The sequence below is a fragment of the Sciurus vulgaris genome (genome assembly GCF_902686455.1).
Source record: "Sciurus vulgaris genome assembly, chromosome: 8".
Taxonomy (NCBI): domain Eukaryota; kingdom Metazoa; phylum Chordata; class Mammalia; order Rodentia; family Sciuridae; genus Sciurus; species Sciurus vulgaris.
Genome location: NC_136468.1, coordinates 140,843,907 through 140,865,264, shown reverse-complemented (window position 1 = coordinate 140,865,264; position 21,358 = coordinate 140,843,907). Strand labels below are relative to the sequence as shown.

General features: G+C 51.6%; 1 protein-coding gene across 1 annotated transcript; it reads right to left on the bottom strand.

Annotated features, from left to right (window-relative positions):
- Positions 1-580: 580 nt before the first annotated feature.
- Positions 581-19,925, bottom strand: HRK (harakiri, BCL2 interacting protein). Its single transcript, XM_079152473.1, is given in 3 exon segments — positions 581-4,603; positions 19,475-19,773; positions 19,775-19,925. Coding segments are annotated over 2 exon segments (276 nt in total). The 5' UTR covers positions 19,808-19,925; the 3' UTR covers positions 581-4,603; positions 19,475-19,530.
- Positions 19,926-21,358: the final 1,433 nt, after the last annotated feature.

Below are 21,358 nucleotides of genomic sequence, written 5' to 3'. Positions count from 1 at the left end.
GGCTGGGCCAGAAGCCCCCCTGGGTTCCAGATACCCTCACAGCCATCTCTGCCACACACACAGACTCTTGGACATTTATAGTGCAAAACACGGGGTGGCGGGGGGGAGAGGGGAGCAGGGGACCCGGAGTACAGGTCGGGGAAGAAGACGGGAGAGAGGTCAGAGAAGCTTCTCACAACTTCAGGCAGGCCCTGTTTGCAAGCTGGACACTCGCCCTGGACCGTATTGAAAACAGGATCACAAAGGTTGGGGAATGAGTCCATAAGATTCCACACTAACCCATCTAGCCTCGAGGGTCCCCAAACGTGACACTCTACGGTGGACCCAAGTCAGGCTCCCCAGCTCCCCACTGGGGTCACATGTGTTCTTGCCCCTGAACTAGCAATAATCCACAGAAAGGTCCAGACTAGCAGAGCAGGCAGCTCATGGGCTTGGGGGTCACACAGACTTGAGACCAAGCTTGACTCGGCCACTGGCTGGGTGGCCTGAGGCCAAGTTGCATAACCTCTCTGAGCTCAGCTCCCTGGGCTGTAACATCTGCTGGAGTGAGCGCAAGGAACCATGGAGGGAGATGCGGAAGTGGCCAATGCTTCATACAGGAGAGCTCAATATTAATAGAAAGCAGCAAAGACCAGTCTTCATGCTGGTCGCCAGCTTTTTAACTGCCTTCAGCTGGTAGCATGGAGCATGGTAAATACTATTTAACCATCTGCTGGCAAAGCTTGGGGTCACAGTGGTGACCTGACAAATCTGTTAAAACTTGTGAACCAGACTGGAGAAGGGCATTTCACATCATCTGGTTCTGGGCAAGAATGCCCCTCCAAGATCAATAAGTTAGTCTTCCCAGATGGAATTCTGCACACTGTAGATGCTCAATAAATATGTGTTGAATGAATCAATTAAAATTTTAAAAATAAACTTTCGGCTTAAGTCTTAAAATGACATGCTGACATCAACTTCCTCCCTCTATGGAGCTTCTGGTCAGCTTCCGTGGGACTCAGCCAGAGTGTCTGGCCTGTCCCCTCTAACTTACTAACTAACTTCTGACTCTGATTGCCCCAGGTTGGCTTAAAGGAACTTTCAGACAAGAACTTGGTATCAACAGAGAAGAACAAAACCTAGGTGCTGGTCACTGCAGCTTCTAACACCAAGTGGACACTCAGAAAGTCCATTGTGGTACTGCAGTGTCCCCAAAAGATTCTTGTGTAGGAGGCAGGTACACCAGGACTCCCCCAGTTCACCAGCAGGAAGAGTGATATGTTGTCACTGTCAGAAACATGATCACAGCATTAGAGGAACGTGAGATCAGCTACGTGAATTGTAAAACCAGTCACAGCTTCATTGTTCTGTGACAGTAATGTTTAAACCACCATCCCCCCGCCCCGCCATCAAAATAGAAAAGAAATATAACGAGACCATTGAAAGAAGTGGAGAAGTCCCTACTGTGCTAATGAAGGGTGCCAAGTGGGGACAAGCATGGCCTGTAGGAGAGGCCCCCAGCCTAGGACCATGGACAGCAGCCAGCAGGGTCAGGGGCTCCCCACGAAATTCATTGCTCGAGCTACCCCCACGACAAAGGGAACAGAAAATGGGACCTCGGATTTGGAATGAGTTCTTATTTGCTTGTGGGGGATGGAGTGACGGAGAGAAGCTTCCAGAAGGGAATGGATTCAATCTGAAAGGTTAGTCCCATGAGCTTCAGCCCCCATGGCTCCCAGACCCCCACCCTCTGAGAGCCAGCAGAGCCACCAGGACGGAGGCGGGGAGGCGGCGTACAGCCCTGGTCTCATTATGCAGCGAGCTACCTAAGCGATGATCTCAGAGGCCTCCCTGGGCTCTGCGCGGACACACACACACACACACACACACGCACACACACACACACTGCCGTCTGCTGAAACCCGATATGAGGTCTTTTTTAAAATTTATTTCAAAGCCTCCCTCCCTCTCTCCCTTTCCCTCTCCTCACACACGCTCTGCAGTGAAGCTAATCAAAATCAATGGCTCCTTGGCAGCCGGAGGAAAGGGGTGGGAGAGAGAAAGGGAGGGTTGGTGCCAGTCTTTTGCACACTGTGGAAATATTTAAAAAAAAAAAAAAAAAAAACCCAGCCCACTATCTCATGCAATCCAAGTAATGTAACAGGAGAGATGGTGGAGACCATATATACATATAGATCATGCTTCAATTTCCTAATACAAAGGTCCATCAAGAAGTCAAATCTCATATAAAAACAAGCATTAAAAACAACCCCTTGTCAAAAATCGGGGCAGTTGAGAAGTGCACTCAAATTAATGATGTGCAAGAAAAGGCCAGGATTCAATAAATACACCGTTTCTGATAATGCATGAGACTATGTACAAGGGACTTGGCTGTAAAGCTCCTTCCGGAGGCCCCGGGTGCCCGCTTCTCCAGCAGTGTGGCTTCATTGAAACTGAAATCGCCCCAAGTGCCAACCCCAGAGTTTGGAGTCTGGGTCCTCCAAGGGAAATGTCATCAGCTAGGCGGCAAGTCAGGGTCAGAAAAAAAAGGGGGGAATCCTCTGACCTTTCACCCTTTCCCCAGATCTACAGGGTCAGCATGTCCCCACTGCTGTCTTGAAGGTACAGCCTTCAAGAAGCAGAGAACTGAATGCGCACGACTGTCGGATCGGGAACCCAGTCCCAGAAAATGGATGTGCTAGGATTCTGGTCTCTGGCTAGGAAAGGCGGGAAATACAAGCAGAAACTCTTTCATGCCATCCCAGTGAATCTGCCCTCTCCAAGTTCCTAGCTGGGTGGGGATGTCACCTTCTGTCCTCTGCAGCCCTTGTTGCTCTCCAGTCCCCTACAAACATCTGCTGGGGGAAGGTTTGAGTGCTGAGGGAAACAAGCTTTCCAGAAACCAGCCTGCTTGCTTTGCTTTGCTGAGATCAGCGCTGGGGGCTGTGGACGAGGGGAGCGCCCCTCCCCTTGAGCAGTTCTGGATTGCTTCTTTCTTTAAAGGGCTCTTTAGAGAAGCATAAGGCATGGGTTTAAAAATCAAGAAGAAAGGAACCCAGCTCTCAGCTTCAGCAACCCTGACAAGGTCATGTGGTCTGACCTTGGTGGTAATCTTCAGCCAGGCATGGGGGGGGGGTCCCCTCCAGCCCCGGGTACCTTAACAACGACGGATCCTGATGCTGGCTTCTCAGAACTGCAGGGGTGTCTGCTAATCAGCCCATCGGAGCCCCATCTCTAGGTGACCTGCAAATCCAGCCTTAAAGAATGACTGAGTCTGCAGGAGGGACCTTCATTCACCATGTCGGCCATGACAGGTACAGAGCAGGTGAGGGTGTGTGACTCTACCCGCATTGGGGAAATAATACCTGTTTTTGTTGGATCTTTTTAAAAAATGAAAGCAAAATGTAATCACGGCTCCCTGGAGAGTCTTTGCAGCCAAGTCTCAGTCCAGCATACATCTTTTTTTAGCCCTTCTAGAAACTTCTGAAAATAGTAGCTTATGCGGGGAGGTGGGAATCAGGCCTCTGACAGTCAGGGAGATGCTGGTACATTTCATTTAAATGACCCACTCCCTCCCCCAATGTCCCTTGCTTATAAATCACCCTCAACCAGAAACCTAGCCATTTCTTGGCTTTTAAATCCATAAAATCTAAGCCCTGAAATCCCCCTGGAGAGGGGGGGAGGCCAGGGGCTGAACTCCCAGGATACTTCTGTGGGAGTGGAAGGGACAGCCACCAAGTCACACCTGAGGCCTCCCAGGCAGGCGGTCATCAATGGTGTCCCCTCCCCTCCTCCCTCCTGGACCCCAGACTCTGCCCCCTCGCACTTCTGGGTATTCGTGCCCCCATGTGGAGAAAAGACACTCTCAGGTGGCACTTTTGCAATTCAACCCTTTAAAAACAAACAAACAAAAAATCCAAAACAGCAAAATAGAAATCTCTCTCGTCCCCTGGCCTTCCAGGTCTGTCGGCAGATGACCACCAAAGAACCAGAAAGAACTCGCTTAGCACCAGCAAAATCGAAGTGAAGCACCAGAGACACCAGGTTGGCAAGGGGCAGGAAAAAAACAACAACAACACATCCCATTTCTCTGGCGGCGACAGTGGGATCTAGCGACAGGGACAGAGAGAGGCTAGGACGCATCAAGAAATGGGGGTATCCCAGACTGCCCCTACAAAACCGGGCCCCAGTCTATGCCCAGGTATTTGGTGACAGCGGAGGCTAATTCCCACCAGTCTTAAGCAGATTTCCTAGATACACAGCAGCAGGCATCTCTCTTCTGGTGCCCCAGACATTACAAAGTATCAAGTTCACATCCGAGGTGTCGAGGGGGAGGGGACCACGTCCTAGACAAGGCATGCACTGATACGTAATATTCATATTTTCTCTCTCTTTTTTTTTTTTTGTATATATAGAGCTATATCGTAAATAGCATTGGGGTGTCCGTTTCTGCAGCTGGGTTTCCCAAGGGCTCCCCCAGTCCCGATCAGTGTTCTTCTGCACTCCAGGTGCCTTCGTAGCCTCCACTTCCTTCTCGAAGCGCCAACCGCGGCATGTCAAGCTCTGGGCTCCCCCTCAGGAAATCGGGAACCAGCTTTCTCCAAGGACACAGGATTTCGCCAACCTGCAGAAATCAAGATTTGTATTTCGTCAGTGCAGACAGCTGCCGGGGGTGACGTCAGCGCCGCGGGCTTCTGCACAGGCGGCCCCAGATGTCGAGGGGGGAGGGGAGCTGCTCCAGGGGAAGCCGAGATTTGGGGAGAAAGGTTCCCCCCAAGCTAGGCGTGGGGTTCCTCTCCACCCGCCGGAAGCTCTGCCCACATCGCAGCCTTCACCAAACAGACGTTTTGCACGCACACACCCGCCTCTCTGTTTGCAGACCTGGGTGTTTGCATTGGCATCTTTTGAAAATTTTAAAAAAAATAAAAAATCTAGAGCTACGATGCCTCTTCGGCTTCTCAATCTTAGGATCAGGACCTTCATCTGTTCACTGCCTAGATTCCTTTTCCAGGCAGGGCTGTGGAGTCTCTGCATGCTCATTCATCCATTCCTGAACGTGCCTACCCCATGTCATAATTTTGGCCCTTGAGGGGCTCAGAGGCCAACAGGGAGATGGGGAGAAATTGATAATATGACCTTGTGTGGAGAGCAGGTGCCTGGGGAGACCCGGGAGAGGCAGCTCATGAGGGAGAAGGGGAGTCAGAGAAGTTCCCCAGAGAAAAAGGCAGGTCCCTACTGAGAATTGAAGAGTGTCAAGAAACTCACCTGGAAAAGAAAATGGGCACTCCAAGCAAGGCAGGAAAACCAGAACATACCCAAGACCGTGGAAAAATATATATCCACAAGAACTTATACACAGATGTTCACAGCAGCATTGCACAATCTCCAAAAAGTGGGAACAACCCAAATGTCCATAAACTAATGAATGGATAAGCACAATGTGGTCTGTTCACACAAAGGAATATTACTTGGCCATAAAAAAGGAACGAGGCACTACTGATACTTTCTCCACCGATGGATATGAACCTTGAGAACATCATGCCAAGCGAAAGAAGCCAGATGCAGAAGGATAAATCCTGTGTGATTCCATTTATATGAAATGTCCAGAACAGACAAAGCTTTACAGACAGCAAGTGGAATGGTGGCTGCTTAGGGCTGAGGGGAACAGGGTGAGTGAGGAGTGACTGCAGATGGGGATGGGGCTTCTGTTAGGGAAATGGAAAATATCCAGAATCGATGGTGGGGCTGGTGGCACAACTCTGCGAACACACTAAGAGTCACTGACTTGCACACCTTAAAAGGGTGGATTTGGAGCTGGGGATACGGCTCTGTGGTGGAGCACTTGCCTAACACGCATGAAGTCCTGGGTTTGATCCCTAGCACTGCAAAAAAAAAAAAAAAAAAAGGAAATTTTATGGTTACAAATTATGAGATTAAAAATTTTCACACACTACCCTGAAGCAGGTGGTATAAACTCCATGAGTAACACAGACTTCCAGGGTAGAAAAAGCCCCCTCTGTTGATTTGGACCAACTGTCCCAACAGATTCCTCTGGCCCCTGGCTTCCTGCTGGCTTTGGCCAATAGGAGTCACAAGTGGGAAGTGAGACCCTGGCTGTTCATTCGCTGACTCTCTTCCCGGGTCACAGATTGGCCATGGCACCTGTCAGTCAACCACCGCCCCCTCCTAGTTCCTGGTCTGGTTCTTCCGAGAGGTAGCAGCTCCCCTGTTACCACCCCTGGGTGCTGCATTATCCCCGACGGGTGTTCTGAACCCTGCCCATGTCTTTCCCCTGGAACCCTTGCTAAACTGTCTCTGATGATTCCATTCGGGGCCATCTCTGCCTCCAACTTGGACACTGACTAATCCATCTGACTGCAGGAAAGAGGTGAATCATAAACACCGGGTCCCCACAGCCCGCATGAGCTGACAGTCACAAGGATCCAAATCAGTGGCTTGGGACCTTTTACTCCTGACCCGCTCAGGTGGAGGTCAAAGATCCGCCAGCCCGTCCCCTCTCCAGTTCCCCTTCTACCCCTTGAGGACTAGCACCACAAGACCTCCTGCGTCCTGCAGGGTCATCCTCCTGTTTTTAAAGAATGCTCAGAGACATCAGTTAACACAATGGATAGACACACGTGACCTAGTTTATGAAAACCAGCTTTGGCAGCCACCTAAAAAAATCTCACCTAGTTGCTTTCCAGCCACAAATCTACAGAATGAGTCAGTGGAACCTCAGCATGACTCTGATGTCTCTGCTGCCCGACACACAGGCACAGAGAAAGGAGGGATGGAGGGAGAGGAAGGAACGTTTACTGAGCACCTATTACGTGCCGTCGAGTATGTCGGCTGTGTGCTGAGCATTGTTCTCTGCACTAGAGAAGTACTACAGAGGGCCAGTGTTGGCAGCCCAGAAGTCAGGATGGGGTTGCATTCAGCAAAGAAAGATTCAGAGAGGATGCAGGATTTGCACTGGGCCTTGAAGATATGCATATGTATTTTCCCGATATTTGGAAGAAGGAGGGATCGTTTAGGTGGGGGAGGGACCAAGCAAGGTGAGGCAGGAACAAGCGTGCTCAGAGGACCATGATGAGCAAGGACCTGCCTCAGAAAGTCGGAGGAACTGAAGTTGTGTTGGATATGTTCACTGAAGACAAATAAGGACGGAAAAATAACAATGGCCTCAGCAGAGGAGATAGAAACTATTTTTAAAGCTACAATCTACTACATTCCCCAAAGTAACAGCATTTGCATACAAAACGAGGTGAGACCAGCAATTGATTTCGATTTCCCAACCTGTAAATCATTAATCCTACAGTCAGTCTGTCTAAAGGTTTCCTGAGGGTGTTAGTCACCTTTCTGTTACTGTAACAAAATACCTGAGATAACAACTTATAAAGAGGAAAGGTTCATTTTGGCTCACAGATTTGCAGGTTTCGGTTCATGATCGATTAGCCCCATCACTTTGGGCCTGTGGCAAGGTGGGGAAAGTGTGATGGAACAAAACAGATCATCTCATGGTGGTAGGGAAGCAAAAGAGAGGAAGAAGAAGGGACTAGGGCCCCAGGGTCCCCTTCCAGGGTACACCTCCAATGACCAGAAAACCTCTCTCTAGGCCCCACTCTTAAAGGTTTCAGCACTTCCTAATGGCACTGCAGGCTGGGGATCAAGACTTTAACACAAGGGCCCTTGGGGGGCATTTATCCCAAACAGTCCTGGGCTACTAACTGGACAAACTCTAGAGCCCATTTACTGTTGGTTACGGGCAGGTCAAACATGAGCCTGGGAACCACCTCTGCTCAGCACTTTGAGCATGTGTTCCCACCCTTTGGACAACATGTCACCCTCTCCCACCAAGAGTGGGCATGTGCAGGTCTTTAGGAGGGATCTCAAGGTATATACCCTGGGCCGGGTATGTATCTAGCCCACAGAACTAGTCACGAGAACGTGCCCAGGAGTTTCCTTCTAGCTTGATCTGCAACCACAGCAATTTGGAACAACCCATGAGTTCCTCAGTAGGAGTCTGGATTGACAAATTAAACGTGCAGAGGAGAACCAGGTGTGGCTATAATCCCAGCAGCTCAGGAGGCTGAGGCAGGAGGATTGCAAGTTCAAAGCCAGCCTCGGCAAAATGGAGGCACTAGGCAACTCAACGAGACCATGTCTCTAAATCAAATACAAAATAGGGCTGGGGATGGGGCTCAGTGGTCGAGTGCCCCTGAGTTCAGTACTACCACCATCCCCCCAAAAAACATGCATAGTAGAAAGATACAGATCTAAACATGATGAGACAGGACCTGGCTGATTCTTAACTGCAAAGAATAAATGACTAAAGAGCATGATCCCCAATTTCTTTTCCTTTAATGAATGTGTGCGTGTTTTACACTATCTCCATCCCCACCCCAACATACACAGACTCCCATATTCAAAATGCTTGAGACCAAGTGTTTTGGAGTTCAGATTTTGTTTTGAGATTCTGGAATATCTGCATATACATGGTGAAATGTCTTAGGGCTGGAAACCCATGTCCAAACTCAAAATTCATTTCGTACAATATTTTTAGTGCATCTACATTTTCACGGCAACCTGTCACATGAGGACAGGTCAAGAGTTCTCTTGTGTTGCCATTCTGGTGCTCAAAACAGTTTAGATTTTGGAGAACTTTGGATTTCAGATTCTCAGAGTAGGAATGCTCAGCCTTTACATGTAGATATATATGCATAGAGAGAGAGAGGTAGGGATATGTGTATATATGCCTATGTCTATATAAACTTGACAGAGAGGCAAGATAGTGTGATGGTAAAGAACACAGACTCAGGTTAAATGCCTCAGCTGAAATCCTGACTCAGAAAGCTGTGTGACCATGGGGCAGTTATTTAACCTCTCTGGGCCTTGGTTTCCTTGGATAGAAAAGGAAGACAGTAAGAGTGCTACTCTTCACAGTGCCGAGGTAAGGACTGAAAGTAGTAATATGCCCAAGACACTCAGAAGCCATGACACACAGTCAGGTCTGCATTTATTATTATTATTGTTATCCTTGTTATTTACCCTCAGGGAGTGGATTTGGGGACAGTAAAAGAGCACCTGCTGTGTGTTATATACTTTACCTCTGCATTATTGTGTGTGTGTGTGTGTGTGTGTGTGTGTGTTGTGTGGTTTTCTTTCTTTTTCTTCTTCTTTTTTTTTTTTTTACAAGCAGTCACTGTACGATTGAAAATTGTTTTTTAAACATCGAGTCCGCCAGTCCCCATGAGCCACGGCTCTGCTCCTGGGATAGGTTGCCCTCAAACTTGGCTCATAAAGAACTTTCTCAGATGCTGACTCACAACCAAAGCTCAGGACTGGAGAGATGCATGAATCGTCTTGGAAAAATGTTCCTGTTTCCACTTTTCACCCGCGATGCCAAGGTTCCCTGGGAAGTCCCGTCCCAAGAAGAGTCAGGACTCTGGATTCCCTGCGAAATGGCCCCATTTAAAAATTTTTTTAAAAAATATCTTTTTTTGCTCTTGTTATTTGCCCAAGTGGTAAACCACACATTCAAGCAACATAAAAGAGTATAAAGGTCTCCTTGGCTCCCTCCCAAACCCGCCCACCTGCCCAGAGGCAGCAGCTGTGAACAGCTGGTTGTTCAGCCTCTGAAGGTATTTTCCGCCCACTTATAGACACGGTGTCCTCTTTTCCTTTTCCTACCCTTCTGTCCCCAGAGCCCAGCACAGTGCCTGACACACAGTAGATGCTGCATTTCACGCCTGTTGAGTGTCGGTGAAGGAGTCAGTGAGTGAGCACAGGTGGCTGCTGCCAGCTCTCCTGTCCCTGATTCCTGCAGGCTGACCTCAGCTGGGACATGGGGCAGTTCCAGCAATCCCGGTGCCTAGGACCTGGGGGAAAGCTGCCCGTGCAGAGTCCTCCTAGCGGGAAGATTGCTCTAGTTTAGGTAAGGGACGCTCTGGCTGGCCAGTCAGGAAACCGGGGAGACTGTGCTAAGGAGACTGAAAAAAGCAGATGGCGTTTGGGTGTTGGAGGAAGAAAGAGCCCCTTCCGCAGCCTCTGGAGGAGGCATTTGCTACACTTCAGCTTCTGCTAGCAGTACATGGTCATCAACGCTATGGCTGGACAGAATTGGTCCCCTTAAGTCCATGGAAGGACTCAAGGACTCACAGCTGCTACCCATACAAGGTGGCGGCTGGTGGAATGTCAGGCTAACTCGACTTTCAGAGGAGTCGGCCCTGAAGTCGGGAAGAAGTCGCTCAGCACAGAACAGAACCCGGTTAAAATGGGCAGAGGCTTCTCGAAGCAAACCCTGGTCTCCAAAGGCCCTCTGGCCCCTCTGCAGCCCCGGCGACCACCTGCGCAGTCGTGGAAGCCTCTGGGAATTTGACCTTCCAAGCGCCCCCGTGACCTGGTTCACACCATTCGGAAAATAGGCCACTGTGGCTGGGGAGGGGACCCAAGAGTAAGTCATGGTCCACCCACGTGGCCATTCACGAGGGTGAAGAAAAGCTTTCTGCGTTGACTCGGGACCATCTCAACAACCCGCTTTCACTGGGGGAAAGGGCAGGGAAGCAGATGGAGGCACGGGCGCGTGGACTTCAGAGAGGACCCACGGGTGGGTGTGCGCACCCAGGAAGGTCTGGTAGGGGATCCCCGAAACCAGAGGTCAGGAAGGAAACCCACTGAGCCCCACCAAACGCACCTGGAGGTCTGGGATGCCTGGAGCGTTTGTCTCATCAAGAAAAACTGGAAATACGGGTTTCTACACAAGACTGCCTGATTTTTAAGTATCCGAGGAAAAGAAAAGAAAAAAAAAAAACAAGTCAAATACGATTCAAGCCACAGTCATCTGGGAAATGACTGGTTTCAACCTCAGCCCGAGACACCGGGGCCTTTAAGGTCAGCTCCTTATCCCAAGCCTCTGGGCCTCAGTTTCCCTATCTGCCCACCGAGGGGGCTGGGTTAGATGGGCCCTCGTGTCCTTTCTAGCTCTGCCTTTGTTTCTAGAAGAGTGACCTTTTGGAGGCCCAGATCTTGAAAACTGGACCAAAACTGTGGTTGGTAGTAGACGGAAGCAGAGGAAAGTGACATCAGCCCATTTGGTTGATGTCATTTATGGGATTCCCCAACTGCCCACATTCCTGCACTCAGTGGTCGGGGACTGCGGGCTCCATGGCAGTCCCCGTGCCCCCAGACTCGGGGACACAGTGAGGGACTAAAGAGATGTGGTGACTGCATCCTTGCAGGGCTGAGAGGCCTGCGCTGTCCAGGACGGGAGCCCTGTCCTGGGGTAATGGCCGAGTAAGAGGTCCATCCAAGCGAGAGCACTCCATGCACCCGTTCTCCCAGCCCCAGGGGTGACTCCAGCAGGCTACTGGCCGGTCACAGTGGGGGGAGGCAGAAGTAGCATCTGCTTTAAGCAGGAGGCTCAGCAAAGCTTCTGGAGCGCCTGTCCCTGCCATTTAGATGGCCCCATGAACTCAACCTAAAACCACCAAGGCCCAGCCCAAGTCCCAGCGGTCACTCAACATCCTCAGAATGTCTGTGGCATGGCTGGTGTGCACTGACCAGACCTCAGCAAGCTTCCGTACCCTGGGAGCTCACGGCCAATCACAGAAGAGGACAGGGCCAGGTCTTCCGAAGCCGAGCCGGGTTCTCTAGGACCAGCACCCTCCAATGCACTATTGGGATTCCCAGTTTCCAGGGGAAGAAGCTGAGGCTCAGGAGGTAAAGGGACTGGCCCAAGGTCACACCACTAGTAAATGGCAGATGGAGGCCGTTATCTGATGGAGCATAAAATTGGGGTGAATAAAATAATCAGTTACCAGTGGGTAAGGTTTCCGACTCAAGATTTAGGTTCCATGGTCTGCCAATGATCTTTGAAGTCCAGGAGGTCTTTGAAAACAGTACCTCTTCTTGAATCTATCCCAGTGACCCACTCCCAGAAGACCTTCCCCTCAAAAGCCACTGGAAGTCCTTCTAGAATCAGTATGGCAGCATCTTAGAAGGTCTTCGCCAATCCAAATGCCCAACAATAGTGGACATAAATGTTGAAATAACCAAATAGCACAAACTTTAAGTGTGCTCAGAAAAATAAGTAAAGCCTAGAGAACTGTGTGTGAAATGGTCAGCACTCCAGGCCCGGGTGAGTCCCACCAAGTGTGGATTGAAAACATTCAGAAAATAACTGCATCTCTGCTAAACATACACAGACTTTTTGCATTGGGTATGATGAGTGATCTAGAATGATTTAAAGAACACAGGATATGCATAGGTTACATACAAAGACCACATCATTCTGCATAAGGGACTTGAGCAGGGTGGCTGTCAATCACCAAGTGGATCCTGGAACCAATCCCCTGTAGATACTGGGGACAACAATAGGTTGCAAAAGTCAGTTTGCAGATAATATATTTATCTATCTGCTAAAGTACTAATCCGATTTTTTAAATGGAAAGAAATACACTAGTATATAGTGAGATGAAACCAATCACAACAATTTTCTTCTAAACTCTGAGTGTAGATCTTTATTAAAAGAATTCTGAGTTGCCTGTGGGTACAGCACAATGGTAGAGCACTTGCCTAACATGTGTATCGCCCGAGTTCATTCCCAGCACCACAAAAAAAGAGAGGGAGACGGAGCAGAGAATCACAAGTGCATGTACATCTTTTATTGATATGATTTCAAAGTAGAAATTGTTTCTCAAACAGAAGTGTTTTGTTTTTTTTTAAATAGCAGTATTATGTTTTGGGTGCTGGGAGGGAACTCAGGGATTCACGCATGCTCATAAGCACCTTTTGTACCATTGAGCTGCATCCCCAGGCCAGGGTCATGTTATTGTAAAAAGAAAAAAAAATCAAAAAGGGAAACCACTTCTAGGAAACTGCTTTCTCATGAAACGTTTTCACACTATCTAGTATATGCCATTTAAATAATACAAAATATAGCAGGGCGCGCTGGCGCCCGCCAGTAATCCCAGTGGCACGGGAGGCGGAGGCAGGAAGATCGTGAGTTCGAAGCCAGCCTCAGCAACTTAGTGAGGCCTTAAGCAACTCCGTGAGACCCTGTCTCTAAATAAAATACAAATGAGGGCTGGGGGGTGGGGTGGCTCAGTGCTTAAGTGCCCCTGGGTTCAATGCCCAGTACCAAAATAAATAAAAAATAAATAGAACAAAATACAGTCTAATACAGTATTTATCCCATTTACCACTGCGACCTCCAGAGAATGAGTCCAGTAAAGCTGCAGACTAACAGATTTCCTATTTGGTTCGTTAACTCGCCAACGTCTGCTTAAGGGATTTGGAAGTTTCTAGGGAGCCTCTCCCAGGAATGGGGCTCCAGGAAGCCCCTTCATCCAGCCTGAAGAGAGTGCACCACAGGGCAGAGGTACCAGCGTCCCAGGCAGACAGTCCCTGGTACCACCATCAGGTGGCAATCATAAAATTGCACCATGGAGGGTCAAGTCGGAGTCAATGGAGAACTCAAGCTCTTTGGCCATCACACAGGGCAGGGGGTTGAAATCTTCTATTCTCAGACCCTCTGCTCAAAGCTGGACCCCCTTTCTCTGGAGGCAAGACTACAATTTTCTTCTATTCAACATTTTCCAAAGAGTTGACGATGAACTTGCAAATTTCTTTTTTGTTCTCAAGAAAGAAGTTACTTTTAAAAAGAATATTACATATTAGTTTTCCAGAGCAATTTAAGTCTCTAACCCAGGGAGCAAAGGTTCATGGGAGCAGAGCGCTGTGAGGCAGCCATCTTGGAGAAGCCAATTTTCTCTTTGCAGGAGGGTTAAAGGATTCCCTTCTTTTCTGTTCATCCAGCAGTAATTGAAGGATGCATTTGACCGATGTGGGCCAAAACAGAGATCCCCGACTCAATAGCAGGGGCACCAGTTTAGAGCAGAAAGGTGCAGACGGCGGGACTTGTTCATCTCTGCATCCTGTATCTTAGCCCAGCTCAGCCACCAAGCTACACTGCTTGCCCTTCTGTTCCTCGAATACACCACGCGAAGGCTCACCTGCAGGGTACTGGACTTGCTATTGTTCTATAACATCTTTCTTCCAGGTCTAGCCACGGCTCCTTCTTGCCATCCAAGAGCACTATTTCCTGGGCTCCCCTGCAAGGTGGTACTTGCCCAAGCACTCAGCACGTGCTCCATCACAGTATCATCATGGATCACCTTCAGAGCCCCCAGAATTTCCTGAGATGATCTCTGGGTTACCTTGCATAATCCAAAAATGGCCTCAACAGGATTTCCTGTTCCACAGGCTGTTCTAGAACCTTGGCACTCTCCGTGGCCAGGAGTCAGATCCTGCGCCTTGAATCTGGCCTGGCTCACAACTTGTTTCTAACCTCAATGATTCCCGAAGCTGCATCAGGGAAGCACAGCAGCTTTCACCTGGTTTCCCTGGTCACTGATTCTTGAGGCTCTGAATCACCATGTCAGAATCCAATCCTAAGGGCCACCATGCTGTGAGGAAGCCCAGATTACAAGAGGCTCTGATTGACAGCACCAGCTGTCTCCCAGCAACAACAGCCAGACATGTAAATGAAGTCCCAGTCCCAAGACCAGCCCCCCAGTCATTCTGCAGCTAGAACAAATCACACTATGGACCCCCCAACACTACGTCCTGACCAGATTCCCAGCCCACAGCATGTATGAGCATAATAAAGTAACTGTTCAAAGTCACTGCATTTTGGAGTAATTTATTATACAACAGTAAACCGAACAAGATCTATGTACTAATTACTTCTCTTTCCAATAAAATACAAGTTCCACGGAGCCGGCCTTCCATATCTTGGTCCTTTCTGTATCTTCGGTGCCTTGCATACAATAGGCACTCATTAACTAATAGTCGAGAGATGGGGGTGTAGCTCAGTGGTGGAGCACCAGCCTAGCATGCTGAGACCCTGGGTTAGGTCTCCAGAACCGCAATAATAATAGTTGAATATTAATAGTTGAGTAAAAGCAAGAAGCTGAATTTGGAGAAAAATAAGAACTAACTTTGGGCCAAGGATGATAGAGCTCGTCTATCATGCACAAAGCCCAAGGCTGGGGGCGGGTCCATTCTCTGCAGGGGGCGGGGACAGGCCCAGGGCTAGGGGCGGGTCCATTCTCTGCAAAGGGGAGGGGACAGAAGACGGTCTTGCATAGTTTCTAAGTGATTTGTTTTTTTCAGCTCATAGTTGTGCACCAGTGGCAAAGAAGTCACCAGGGGGCTGGGGACACTATGGGGTGCTCAGTAGTCCTTTGAAACCCTGCCACGCAAACACCAGTGGGAAACAAGAGTCAGGCCCTTCCCTGCCTCCTGAGGTGGGTCTGAAAAGCTGCCTTTTCAAAACCTAGCGGAGAGATGGCCAAATCCACCCAGCCCACATCCAAGGGCGTATTTAATTATCCCTCAGTGGGGCTGTTTTTACATCCACAGCCCAGTCACTTGTGCACTTGAGGCCTCTCACTAGGCAAGTGGATGATTCCAGACAGCGACCATGTGGCAGGAAGACTGCCAGGGTCTTGCACATCTGGCCCCTTCCCGGGGGTGCCTCCCCAACAGCTGTCCTCCTCCTGCAGCCTGGCGCTCTCCCCTGGCCAAGCAGAAGCCCAAGCTTTCAAGCGCTAAAAGTAATCCTGGCAGGGGTGCAGGGCTGGGAGGGAAGCCTGCGGGTCGCGCCTCCAGGTTTAACCACTTAATCCCCAAAGTACCTGCCAAGAACCAGTTAGCTTGTCTGGCTGGAGGGCCAGCCCTTCATTAATTCATTAAAGCAGGCTCCTGCCGGGCCCATTATCTTCCTTGCCACTGACCACGTCTCCTCTGGGGCCGCCAGAGTCCCCCTTTCTCCTTTTCCCCAGGTCCCAAGGCAGGGTCTGCCCACCCGGCCCCCTCTCCCGGGCAGATTCCTCGGCTCCATTCCCTCTCCCTCCCAAGGCACGTTCTCCCGCCCTCCTCCCACGCCTCCGCCCGCCAGCGGCTCACCATAAAGCTTCTTTTGTTCCTCTCCCGTATCTCTGAGCCGTGACTGGTTAAATCATACCCGTCCTCCTCCCGGCCTCCCCAGCCTGCGAGGAGACTCCCCAGGCACCTTCAGAAAGGGAATCTCGCTAGTGCAGGAATTCACAGTACTACCTTCTCTTCCCTGGCAGCCCCCAAGTCCTGTGGTAGGGGGTGAGTGAGGGTCCTGTGGTCCTCAAAGACAAATTTCAATTCCAGTTCCGAATCTGGGAGGGCCAGCTGGATGCTCTCTGCCTCAGGTTCCCGCTTGAAATCAGTAGGATGCCACCTACTTCCTTTCAAGCTGAGTGAGCTAAGAACCAGGCACTGTACTGGACACTTTTAAATGGATGTTCTCTTCTCTGCCAAAATAAACCCTGGAAGAGTACAGTTCGAGTTTACAGAGAGAGATTCAGTGAAGCAATAGCTCTCTCCCGAGGCCACGCTGCCTGCAAGTAACTGGGTACTCACATTTTTTTGTTTGTTTGTTTTTAAGCAACACTAGGGGTCAACCTCAGGACCTCCCACGTGCTCAGCAGGGGCTCTACCACTAAGTACCTCCCCCTGGCCTGGCTGGGCACTTAAATCCATTGATTTAAACCATTATGCCCCCCTAACCTGTCCAGCACCTATTTCCCAAGAGGACAGATAGGACACCAGCAATGACAATGGTAAAATGTTGACGACTTTGGGACAGAGCCAGGCACTGTTCTGTCACTGCATATGGGTTCATTTGACCTATGTCTTAAATACAGTTGCTATTTTGGACTGTCCCCATTTTACATATGGGAAAACCGAGTCTCACGTTTTAGTTTCTGTTGTTTTTAATGACGATTTTTGAGAACAGGCTCACAGTAGATCTCCAGAACAAGTCTGTCGGACCTTTTGATACTGCCTACAGCAAACTCACCCTTAAACCCAAGAGAGTTGGAAATGGTGGCCCCTGCCCTCTGTGGCAGACAGAAAGTCCCTGAGGCACCCAGGTAGGGGTGAGCGTCCCCATTTCTCCACCAGTATAGGGAAAGTGGAGAGCACCCTACATTCAACACAGAACTCAACAAATGATCTTTCTCCCGGGGATTTCCTTTCACTGCTACCTAATTTACTGGAGCTGGGGAAAGATGGGGAAAAAATTCACAGTATCAGGAAGGCCGGAGTTGCATGCACTCTGAGGTCAGGATGTAGACAGAAGGGAGAGAACCCCCTGCTGACCAGGAGCCCAAACATGGGGGATCCCTGGACCCAGCGCGCGGGCAGGGGATGAGCTACAATCTACCAGTGTCGGAAGGGCTAGAGGGGGTGGCGCTGGAAGAAAGCCTTGTGGGGTCACGGCGACCGAGGCAGGAGGACCCTGCAGGGCGTGGCTCCTGCGGACGCTCCAGCGGGGCACAGCAGGCGCTAGGAGAACCCAGAGGGGGGTGTGGGGAGGACGTGGGCGCAGTCCGGGAGCAGCACAGAACTAACTTCGGGGCTGCAACAGTGAGGATGCGCAAGTAAACTCCACCGCGACACTTACCTGCCTGCCTCCTACACCTGCAGCCCTAGCGAACCTCTCGCCACCCGCGGGTAGCGAGGGCCGCACTGTCCCAAACTTCTCCACCGCGTCCGCGCGCAGAGGAGCGCCCCGGCTTCGCCCCGCAGACTCTTCTTCGGTGACACCCACACCACCATACGCTCGGGCCCTGGCCGGAGTCCTCCGCCTCCGGGGTGGGGCGCCCGACACCCCGCACCGCCCTGTCCCTGAAAGTGAGCGCTCCTGCGAGCCCACCTGTAACCCCAGAACCAAAGCCCCTTCCCCACTGCTGTTCCACTTGCCTCCCTCCCATCTTTTTCCCAGTTGCGACTTGTTCTTCAATGTCCCTTTTTCTGCAGGTACCCAACCTTCCTTTTCCTCCTCCTCTCCTGGCCTTTTTTCTTTTCTTTTTTTTTTTTTTTTTTTTTTTTTTTTTTCTCAAATCCCACGATTTGGTTTGGCCTTCAAAACTGTCGCTCGACTCCCCCTTTCTGTTCCCCGCACATGATCCAAAATGTTGGTCGGGGCCCTGGGATTCCGCAGCCCCAGTCCGGCCCCTTCTGGCCTGGGTGGAGGAAGGCGGGGAGAAGCGGATGGGAGCTTCGGCGCCCGGGAGCTGCGAGGAGAGCTCCCCAAAGCGCGCGCTTCTCTTCGCCAGCGCCCGGGCTGCGCGGGCCCACGCGACATCTGTCGCCCGCGCTCCCGGCTCACACCCCGCGCACCCCCGCAGCTCCCCGGGCGTTGCCACCCCCCACGCTCCGGCTGCCGCCTCTCCCTGAGGGCGCAGACGCCCGGGCCTAGCCTGCGGGCGCTCCGCCAGCTTCCCAAGGTGTCTGTGTACGGTGGGGAAGAGCCCAGACCACAGAGCCGGGCATCCGTGGGCTGGGCATCCGTGGGCTGAGCATCCGGTGCTCACCCTTAATCTGCACCTTCTGCCCCTTGGCTCACCTGTGGTGGCCCTGTCTGATTCTCTCCACCCCCATTTTCTGCAGAGCTCTTTCCTTAGGAAAGACGATCCTTAACACTTTTGCCCCTCCTCCAAAGCCCGAGCACAGTGCCAGGCGCACAGTTAGTGCTCAATAATTGCCCCCACGCCAAGGGCCTAGCACAGTTCTCTAACACCAAGCACACTAGGCACTCAGTACTCCTTCCACCCCTGTCCGGTGACGACGAGCTCTTTCAAAACATCCCCACCCTGAACTGCCTAGTACTCAGAAGCTCAATAAATACTTTCTTATTAAAACTTTTGGAGTTTCCCTAAGAACCTCATATTCATTCCAACTTCCTGGGCCTCTCCTTTTTACAGCTACAACCGTCTGGTGACAGGAGGCCAAGCTCCTTAAGTTGGACACCTCTCCAGAGAAGGAGCGACTGAGTTGGCAGGGTGACCGAGAACTGCAAAGTGCCGGGGCCTTGGAGAGAAAGACCAAGCCAGCTGCAAACCTAGAGGGGAAGGAAGTAGCCAGATGAGCTCGGGGTGAATAGGGATCCAGACTGGACAAGTGACACTTTCCAGACACTGGAAAGGTGATGGCCAGTAGAGGTGATGGAGACAGTGGCGACTTAGGTATGGCAAGGACTTGGAAGGCGACCCGGGACCTGTTTTGAAACCCCAATGCATAATAATCATTTGACGTGGCTTGTGATCACCTTTTTAGAGCAAGTACACTTTGCACTTGCATTGTGTGTATACTTGTGGTGCTGGTGGGGATTGTGGAGGCTGAAGTCCTCCCAAGGCCACCGCGCTGAAGAGTGGCAAGGTGCACTTAAGACCAAGAGATAGGGACAGAAACGGTGGGCCTTACACTTGTATGGACGGATGGGGACTGGGTAGGAGAGGGTGACGAAGATCCTTGTGAGAGAGAGAAGAGAGTACAGGAAGAAAAAGAGGGTAACAGAAGAAAGCCCAACTTGCTACTCTCCCGCTCCGGGTCCAGGCCCGCGTGTGCAGTGCCCAGCTGCCGCGCCCTGGTTCTGCTTGCTCGATCGCTTGCATACCTGTTGCTCGATCCGGCTGGGTCTCGGCTCTGGCCCCACCAAGAAGCCCCGCGTTCCTACAAGTTCCGCCTGCCGAGCAGCCAGGCCGCCAGCGCCGCCACCTGCGCGGCCGCGCACAGCCAGGGCCAGTAGGTGGGGAGCGCGCCGGGCGCCGGCGCCCTCGGGCTCCGCGCGCGGCGCCGCCACATGGTGCGCTGGTGCAGCTCGTCGCCGAGCGCCTTGAGCCGGGCGGCGGTGAGCTGCGCGGCGGAGGAGCGCAGACCCAGGCGGCCCGCGCTGCAGGCGCACACGGCCGGGGGGGCCGCGGCCGCGGTGCAGGGGGCACGGGCACATGACCGCTCGCCTCTCTCCCTCCCCGCGCTCGGGCCGCCCCTCGCCTCCTCTGCCTCCGGCCTCTGCGCCCGCCGCCGCCGCGCTCCAGCCGCCGGGGGCCTCCCCTGGACACCAAGTTTCTCCTTGTGTTGTGCGTTTGTTGTGCTGACGGCGCTATTATTAATTAAAGTGTCACATGGTGGAGGGGGGCGGGGAGGGCGCGGGGAGGGGGGTTACATCATCCGGCCCCGGGGGGGGGGGGGGCTGCAGGCAGAAGAAACCAAGAGGTAACTTTTAACCCTAGCGGCGCCGGCAGCGAGAGGGCGCGCGATTGGGGAGAGCAGGAGCGCGGCGCGCTGGGACAGGGGAAGGCGCCCTGCGGTGCGGGCCCCGGGCTTTGGGGGTTTCGGGGACCCCCGCCACGGCGAGGCGCGTGAGGGAAGGTTTTCTCCTTTTCCTTTTCCTGAATTCAGCTCCAGTTCCGATTTGGCGAGGGTAGCGGGCTTGTTTGCCGTTTGGGGATGAGGCTGATACCGAATTCGGCTGCATTATTCAGAAAATATTCTGAAGCTGTTGTTTTGTTTTGGGGAGGTGGGTGGATTCAAAAATGTGGTGAAAGGACCAGATTCTTCCCAGTTTCAGGTCTGACTCGTCACCTGTGCGGTTGGGGTTTGAAGACACCCGACACACGTCTCCACCCCCTACTGGGCTTGGCAAGCCTGACCCTAACGCGCCGCTGGCGCGCGCCTAGAGCCCTTGATGGAGACGAGGTGGCCAGGTGGCGGCCTGAAGGGGTCGGTCCTGAGCCCGGTTGCGACGCGTCCGCACCCGAAAGACCCTCACAAGGCGCTTTCTAGATGGAAACTTCTTTTTGCCTGCTTTGTTTGTGAATATTATTCTGCTGCTGGGGTTATAGTTTATGATGGTGATCCGGATTTAATGTGCCCTGAAGACCCTAAGGGACTCGCGCTGGTGGGGGAGAGGGCTGTGACGTGGGGGACGTTAGCCTCCCCACCCCCAGCTTTCCAATCTGTCTACTGCCCAATGCCCTTCCAGACTCTAGGAAGTTTGGAGGGAAGGTGCGGATGGGCAAGAAGGTCCCAGGATGTGGGTGGGGAGAAACCTCTTCGACTTTACGTCCTTTGAGACTCAGACAACTGGAGAAGCCCAGAGGTGGTTCCAAGCCAGTGATGTGGGAACTGATGGGGGAGGTTTCAGTGCTCTTTCCTACCGGTTGACCGTGTTGTCACGGCCTGATCAATTCTTTGGTGCCTTGGAAAAGATTCTTTGAGACGCTGAACTTAGTTTTGGTCTGTTTGTCCTGAGGAGAGTTTATTCCCCCGTTGGCCTGCAGCATGGTGCAATGACAAATTCAGAGCTCAGACTGAGCTGGGCTATCTGATATCTGTGGCCTTGGCCTTCACCCAGCCCCTTCTCTGACCCTAGTAACAGTCAACTCTTGCTGAGTCCAGGCCCTTGCCTCTGCTGCCTACGTGAGTCTGCAAGAATCTCCCAGTTATTCTATGTTGTTGGGGAAGAGCACTAGTATTTTCCTATTTTAAAGATGAAGAA